This window comes from Zootoca vivipara, chromosome 14 (assembly GCF_965207765.1).
Source record: "Zootoca vivipara chromosome 14, rZooViv2.hap1.1, whole genome shotgun sequence".
Classification (NCBI taxonomy): Eukaryota; Metazoa; Chordata; class Lepidosauria; order Squamata; family Lacertidae; genus Zootoca; species Zootoca vivipara.
In genome coordinates, this window is record NC_142597.1 from 43,235,838 (window position 1) to 43,244,143 (window position 8,306).

At 47.5% G+C, this 8,306-nt stretch overlaps 1 protein-coding gene across 1 annotated transcript in view; it reads right to left on the reverse strand.

The window, feature by feature from the left end:
- LOC118096768 (multidrug and toxin extrusion protein 2) overlaps positions 1-6,309 on the reverse strand; it is a 31,963-nt gene extending 25,654 nt beyond the window's left edge. The window contains exons 1-2 of the mRNA XM_035138918.3: positions 5,996-6,309; positions 97-198 (exon numbers count right to left, since the gene is read on the reverse strand). Of these exons, the coding sequence (XP_034994809.3) occupies positions 97-198; positions 5,996-6,199 (306 nt within the window). The 5' untranslated portion in view covers positions 6,200-6,309. The remainder of the gene's footprint in view (positions 1-96; positions 199-5,995) is intronic.
- Positions 6,310-8,306: the final 1,997 nt, after the last annotated feature.

Consider the following 8,306-nt stretch of genomic DNA (forward strand, 5'->3'; position numbering starts at 1 on the left):
GCTCTCAGGGAGCGGGGCAGCCCAGGGGTCTGGCTGGGTGCAAGGCAGCTCTTGCACTTCCTCCACCCTCCACAGGTGGGGCAGGTCCCTACGTACCGATACAGCGAGGGTGACGGCATCCAGCTCGACTTTGCCCAGGTGGCCGCAGAAGATGGAGCTCACCACGCTGATCAGGAAGCCCAGAAGCTGCGCCACGAACTAAGGAGGAAGGGTAAGGGGTGAGGACCTCCTATCGCCGCGATCCCAAGCACACAATTAAACTGTGGAACTCACTCCTGCAGGAGGCGGTGGCGGCAGTGGTGTAGCATGGGGCAGTGGCCCGGGGCGCAAAATTCTTCTTCTTTTTGTAATTTTTATTAAATTTTATGTTCGAGCATTTAAAATATTCATTTAAACAACCTTAAAATACCAGTCCCTTCCCTTCTTCTCTTTCTGCATACAGCGTCTAGATCAAGGGAAGTAATAGTACCACTGTATTCTGCTCTGGTCAGACCTCACCTGGAGTACTGTGTCCAGTTCTGGGCACCGCAGTTCAAGAAGGATACGGACAAGCTGGAATGTGTCCAGAAGAGGGCAACCAAAATGGTCAAAGGCCTGGAAACGATGCCTTATGAGGAATGGCTTAGGGCGCTGGGTATGTTTAGCCTGGAGAAGAGAAGGTTAAGGGGTGATATGATAGCCATGTTCAAATATATAAAAGGATGTCATATAGAGGAGGGAGAAAGGTTGTTTTCTGCTGCTCCAGAGAAGCGGACACGGAGCAATGGATTCAAACTACAAGAAAGAAGATTCCACCTAAACATTAGGAAGAACTTCCTGACAGTAAGAGCTGTTCGGCAGTGGAATTTGCTACCAAGGAGTGTGGTGGAGTCTCCTTCTTTGGAGGTCTTTAAGCAGAGGCTTTGGACAGTGTTCTCGAAGCTACGAACATGAGTTTGACCAAACTGCGGGAGGCAGTGCAAGACAGGAGTGCCTGGCGTGCTATGGTCCATGGGGTCACGAAGAGTCGGACACGACTAAACAACAACAACAAGCAGAGGCTTGACAGGCATATGTCAAGAATGCTTTGATGGTGTTTCCTGCTTGGCAGGGGGTTGGACTGGATGGCCCTTGTGGTCTCTTCCAACTCTATGATTCTATGATTCTAAGTCTCTCTGTGCTTCCGAATATGTACAAGCCACAGCCTCTCGCACCCGCATCCTGCTCGAGGGCGTCCTATTGGGGCATCTGCTCGACATCACCATGAGAGCAGGCTGTCTCCTTATTCCCAAACGCAAGGTCTCGGTACAGGGAACACCCCTGGGTATTTTGTCATGCAGGAGCTAGCTTTCTACCTGCAGGGAGCCTGCAACGTTGCTCAAAAAATGGTTCAAAACATTTCCATTCCCCCCTCGCGGCTCGCAGGACCTCTCCCGTGTGTCTTGGCCCTGCGGAGTTTGAACTGGCTTTTGGTTCCAGGACCTGGGGCCCGATCCAAAGCGGTGTTTTCTTGTACTTGGGGAACGGCGCCAAGAGAAGCTGAACAGGTCCCAACAAGCACAGCTTACGCGAAGCTCAGCACTACCCCAGGGCACCAATCGTTCACCCTGACAAGGATCTGGGAGGGGAAGGAGAAAATAAGCATTTTGTTTCCTGCCCGTGCGATGGCGAGGAGAGGTTTATGACAGCAGTCCTCTAATTCTGGACGTGCCCTGACACAAATATGTGGATTTTTTTGGAGGGTGGGGGAAGAAGAGAAGAGGCAATATACTGTTAGCTGAATGGCCCAATCCGGAACATGTCAATAGAGAGACCCAGCAGAGGACAAGAAAAACAATATTAAAAAGTCAGGTCCTTGGCTCCTATATCCGAAGGATAAATGTCCCTGCTATTTCCAAAGTTCAGGCATTGTGCGGAGTTGCAAAATACTCCCCCCCCCCAATTTTAGTGGGGGGGGGGGTAAGTGACCCAGAAACATCTCAGTGAAGACTGAATGTGCTTGGTGATCCTGGAATGCTGATAAACTGTTGGGAGAAGGGGAAAAGGGAGTGGAGCTCAGTGATAGAGCATCTGTTTGAACTCAGTCCTGGGTTCAAATCCCCGGCATCATCAGGTAGGACTGGGGAAAGACTCTATAAAACCCTGCCGGTCAGTGTGGACAGTACTGTGCTGGATGGACCAAAGGGTCAACTCATCACAAGGCAGCTTCCTAAGTTCTCATGGGGGGGAGGGGCTAGAATCTGGAAGAGCAGCAGTTCACGCCGCAACATTTTATTGCAGTGCACATGTGTCCTGTTCCCTCCCCCCCCCCCAGGATTAAACTTGGGACCTTTTATGCAAAGCATGTGCTCAGACAGACAGCCACACACACACACAAAACCCCTCAACCTCAGGGCATGAAAGTTTCAAGAGGTGCCATTATCTGGAAGCAAAGAACTTCCGACTCAAAGTCAGATGCTTGCAGAATGGTCAATGAACAAAAGGCAATTTGGGATTGAAGGAATGAATGAATGGATCCCTCTCCCTCTGCTCTAGAGGGACAGAACAGCTGATCGAAACATAAGATCACACACACAAGCACTTCAAAGTTCAGCATGCGCAATTCCCCAGGTTCTTCCTTCCTTCCTTCCTTTTTTAAAGAGAAATGTTGTGATCTGCCGAGCAAATTCAAGATTTTAAGTTTGCGTTTGTCGTACATCTTTTTAGCCGAGTTAATTTCTTGCGGATATATTCGCCGTGCTGGACCACAAGCAAACAAACAAATCCGAATCTACAGCCCAGAGCACTTTGCAAGATAACTAAAATAAGCAGGCATCCCAGGATCTGAGCAAGCGTCAGCTTTAGGGTCCTTTGCAAGCGGGGTGGGGGTAGGGGGGTGGGCACGGAGAGAAGCACACAAGCCTTCCAGGATCTGAAGAGTCAGGCCAACAAGCAGCTCTCTGCAAAACCTCAGCCCCTTGGTGGATAACTCAGTTCTAGGTCCCCCTTGTAAAAGTTGCAAGAGCCAAGGGGAGCGGAAATCAAGCTTCAGAACAGCCAACGCCAATATTAGATTAAGAGCAGAATAATAAAATATGGGAGTTCCAGTGTTTTTATTTTAGAAGAAAAGATAAGAAAAGAAAAAGTGAGACATCATTGTGTGGCCCACCAAACGTATTTTTTAAAAATGTTTTAAATTATTGTTGTTAGTTCTTTTTTATTGATAACATTAGCAGTTTAGCTGTTTTGAGGTGGGGTTTCCCCCCCCCCCCAATCTAGCAGCATATAAATTTCAGGAAGTAGTTCCTTGGGAAGGATTAATTGTCGTGAGGGAAACTGGGCAAACTCCTAATAATTCCCAGCCCTCTTAACAAACTACAGTTCCCAGGGTCCTTTGGGGGAAGTCGTGACTGTTTAAAAGCTTAACATGAGCCAACAGTGTGATGCAGCAGCAAAAAAAAGCGAATGCTATTCTTGCCTGCATCAACAGAAGAAGTCTAGTGTGCGGATCAAGGGAAGGAATAGTCCCTCTCTATTCTGCCTTGGTCAGACCACACCTGGAATACTGTGTCCAATTCTGGGGACCACAATTTAAGAAGGATGTTGACTAGCTGGAACATGTGCAACCAAGGAGTGTGACCAAGATGATCAAGGGTCTGGAAACCAAGCCCTATGAGGAGTGGTTGAAGGAGTTGGATATGTTTAGCCTGGAAAAGAGGAGACTGAGAGGAGATACGATAGCCATCTTCCAATATCTTAAGGCCTATCACATGGATGATGGAGCAAGCTTGTTTTCTCCTGCTCTGGGGGGGGGGGTAGGACCCGAACCCATGGCTTCAAGTGACAAGAAAGGAGATTGTGACTAAACACCAGGAAGAACTTTCCGACAGTAAGAGCAGTTTGACAGTTGAGATTCCTGCATTGCAGGGGGTTGGACTAGATGACCCTCGGGGGTCCCTTCCAACTCTATGATTCTATGAAAGTGGTCTGATACAGCTTTAAAAACACTGTGAAGATAGGGGCATTGCTTTTGTACTATAGGATGTACATTTCAGCCGTGCAGAAGCCAGAGATTTTCACGAACATCTCGCCATCCAAGCAAACAAGCGGATTTTTTATTTTTATTTTACAGTTCAAGGACACATTCCAAACAGTTAAAGAACTCAAGAAAGGCAGGAAGTATGGGGCGTGACCCGAGGAGAACATCAAGGGCCAGAAAGAGAGAGCCAGAGGGCCACATCCAGACCTCAGGCCTGATGTCCCACTGCCACTACTCTAGTCTAACCCTCCCCCTTCAATCCGGTGCAGTATCTAGAATGCAGAATAAAACAATGTTTTCAGCTTTGCCTCATGGTTTTATCGGGGTGGGTCTTGTCTATATTGTATTGTTCTGGCGCGAGAGGTCTTGGCAAGGGCCTGCCCTGAAAGGCAAGCTAGAAAATCTCTAAAAGAAAAACAAAAGCACTTTCGATTCCATCATGAGCCAATTTCCATGCAAAAATAAAGATTTTAAAAAACAGCCAGGTTTCGTGCAAGAGGTCACAAGGCTGAGCTGGAAAATGAAATGTGTACTTTAGTTTTTAGCGGGTGGTAAAAGGGGCTCAGGGTGGGGTCTCTGGGTCCCAATAAGCTCAGACTTTGACCCCCCCCCCACACACCTCCTTCCCTTATCAACTAGGGGTGAGTCCACCTTTGGGCAAGGACAAGATAGGGCGGGTCTCTTGAGACCACAGCTGTGAATGAGGATGTCTGCAGTTCAGGGTAGAGCACCTGCTTTGCATGCAGAAGGTCCCGGGTTCAACCCCCAGTGGCATCTCCTGGTAGGGAATGTCTCCTAGCCTGAAACGCTGGAGAGCTGCTGCCAGTCAGTGCAGACAACACTGGGTTAAATGGGCCAATGAACTGACTCATTTTAAGGCAGTTCAACTGAAATCAGCCCTTCGTTCAGAATCATGAGGACTGGAACCTTGTTCTATTTTCAGAGGACGTAGTGTAGTTCTGTCTCTCAACTTCCTCCTTCCCCTCCTCTTCTTTCCTCTTCCCTTCCTCCTGCCTTTCCTCTATTCACCTCTCATTTCATTCTTTTCTTTTTCTCTGCCCTTCTCCCTCCCATTTTCTCATCCTTCATCCCACGCCTCCCATTTCATCTCCTGCAGGTTGCATCCAGTGCTAGCTCTATTCACTCAGAGTAGACCCATGGAAATGAAGGGGCACGGCTAACTCATCCATTCTGATGGGGCAGCGATACTTCTGGGTTAAGCTTGGTCGGGGACAACCCCATAATTATTTCGTTTAGTCTTTCAAATAAAAATTACACACTGCTTGATTGTGAGAGGGAGAAACTCAGAGCAATTTGCAAAAACAACGGAACAGTGAGATTTATCAGTGAAAAACAGCCGCCCTCTCGTACAAGAGACGGAATGGAATGTTAACTGATTATTGATAGTTATAAGAATTTTCTATAATGACATCAGATATTTATTTTAGCGTAGTGCCTAAATTTTTAATCATAATCTTAAACTTTTCTTTTTGAATTGTTAATATTTGTCCTTGTGAGCTGTGAATTGTGTTATATTATTTGTGGCTTGTAAGAGTCCGCTGTTTTATTTGATTTGTTTTGTTGCGTTGTGATTTATGATGGGCGTAAAGCCAAATAAACATCTTTGTTTGTTTGTTTGTTTAAACAATTATTTTTTTAAAATAGAATTGGCGGTAAACGAAACATTAGATTAAAAGCCATTTCAACTCTCCACATTTTTATTCCTCCCATTTCTCTCTCCTTCCCTCCCATTTTATTCTTCCTATCTTGTAATTCTCCCCAGATCTCTCTCTGATCTCCCTTTCCTTTCTCAGTCTCTCCGCCTCTCTTCATTTATCCTGGTGCTTCTCTCCCTCTGCCCATTCCGCCCGCACAACAACCCTGGGAGGCGGGCCAAGGGCGCTCTAACCACTGCGCCACCGCTGCCCTTTCCCCGCGAAAGAGATCGCGGTCCCCTTCTCCTCTGGGTTCCCCTCCCCGCCTGCCCTCCTTCCTCACCACGGGGCCGCCGATCTGGACCAGCTCGCGGGCCTCTCGCCAGGCGCCGACGGGGACGAGGCGGCGGAGGCTCCGGCCGCAGCGCCCGCAGCAGGAGGGCGAGGGCGGCGGCGGCGGCGGCCGGCCGGTGGGGCCCGAAGGCAGCGGCTGGATCTCCTCGGGCTCGTCCTCCTCCGCGCCTCGGTTCTCCTCCAGCCTCCGCATCGTCCTCCTCCCCGGCGGGGCGAGGGACCAGCAGCAGCAGCAGCAGCAACTCCGACCGGCAGCGCCAACGGCCGCGCCGTCCAGCCCAGCCGAAGCATCGCTCCCCGCCGGCGGCCACGTGCAGCGCAGGCGGGCGAGGGGGGCGGGCGCGCGGCGGGGGGAATCCCCTTCCCGATTGGGCGGAGCCGGCGGTGACGCGCGCGCCACGGGAGGGGGAAGACCCCGGTCGCCCCCCTGACCCCCAAGTCGGATGTGCGGGTGGGGTGGGGGGCTCTATCCGTCTTTTTATGATTCATTTCACATTTTTGTTGTTGTTTTTGTTAATTAATTAATTACTTGCCCAGCCCTTCACCCAGGGCAGGTCACAACCATTAAAAAAATATATATTAAATATCCATTAGTAAATAGAAAATTCTGATTAAAATTGATTTACTATATTATTAGTATTACTTGCCCAGACCTTCATCCTAAGGTCCCAGGGCAGGTCACAACAATTCAAACAAAATATTAAACAGCAATTAATAATAATAATAATAATAATAATAATTTTTATTTATACCCCGCCCTTCCCAGTCAAGACCGGGCTCAGGGCGGCTAACAACAAATAATATCAACACAAATATAAAAGAAACATTTCAGTTAAAACAACAGAATAATACAATGTTAAAATTCAATTTTAAAATTAAAAATCTACGAATAAGATAAAACCATTATAAATAAAACCTTAGGGGAGGGTAACCGTGGGGTCAGACTGTGTCAGTCCGAAGGCCAAACGAAACAGCTCTGTCTTGCAGGCCCTACGAAAAGATGACAAATCCCGCAGGGCCCTAGTCTCCTGGGACAGAGCGTTCCACCAGGTCGGGGCCAGTACTGAGAAGGCCCTGGTCCTGGTCGAGGCCAGCCTAGCCACCTTGTGACTCGGGATCTCCAATATGTTATTATTTGTGGACCGTAATGTCCTCTGTGGGTCATACCGGGAGAGGCGGTCCCGTAGGTACGAGGGTCCTAAGCCGCATAAGGCTTTAAAGGTCAAAACCAGCACCTTGAACCTGATCCTGTACTCCACCGGGAGCCAGTGCAGTTGGTAAAGCACTGGATGAATATGATCCCGCAGCCGGGACCCCGTAAGGAGCCTCGCCGCGGCATTCTGCACCCGCTGGAGTTTCAATTAGTAAATAGAAAATTCTGATTAAAATTTTTTTACTATATTATTCGTATTAATTACCTGCCCTTCACCCTAAAGCCCCAGGGCAGGTGACAACAATTAAAATGCGATATTTAAAAATGATTATCAAAGCAATGAATGAAGTTTATTATAATTGGTTTTATTTTTATTATTATCCATATTAATTTACTGCTCTTCACCATAAAGCCCAAGGGCAGGTCACAACAATCAAAATGCAATATTAAATAATCATTATTAAATGTATTAATAGAAATGATTATTAAATTTATTATTCATATTCATATTCCCTGACCTTTCCTCCAAGGAGCTTGAGGCAGCATCAGTTACCCCACCGCTATTTTTTTTAAATCTTCACAACAACCCTGTGAGGTAGGTTAAGCTCAGAGAAAGGTGAGTGTTTAAATGTATGACTGGCCCAGGATCACTTAGTGAGAGTGCATTGGGAGTGGGGGGTTTGAACCCTGCCTAAGGTCAATATTTTCACCATTATGTCATATTGACTTCATTCTTTATATTTTTCTTATTACTGCTATGAGCATAGCCCACACGCAGCAGCTTATATACCCTCAACATGCAAAGTGATGCAATACAAAACCGCGAAAGCTGAACAGATTATAAAGCAGTGCTACAAAAGTGATTCCGGTTTTGATTTCAGAAGTAAGTCATACTGGGTTTACTCCAAAGGACATTCCGCTCAGTTGCACGAGGCTGAATCCCTAGTAAGCACCATCAGAGTCTCAGAGTTAGTCTGGAGCCAACCCTCTCTAGTCTATTTCATTGGATCACATCACATCTGGGTAAGAATCAGACAAACTTCCTATGGAAACATTACTAAAAGGCTGGGAATCAGATATCGGGAATAAAATCCAGGTTCAATAAGTGGCACACTCATCCATTAAAACCCGTACCCAGTTCAATCCC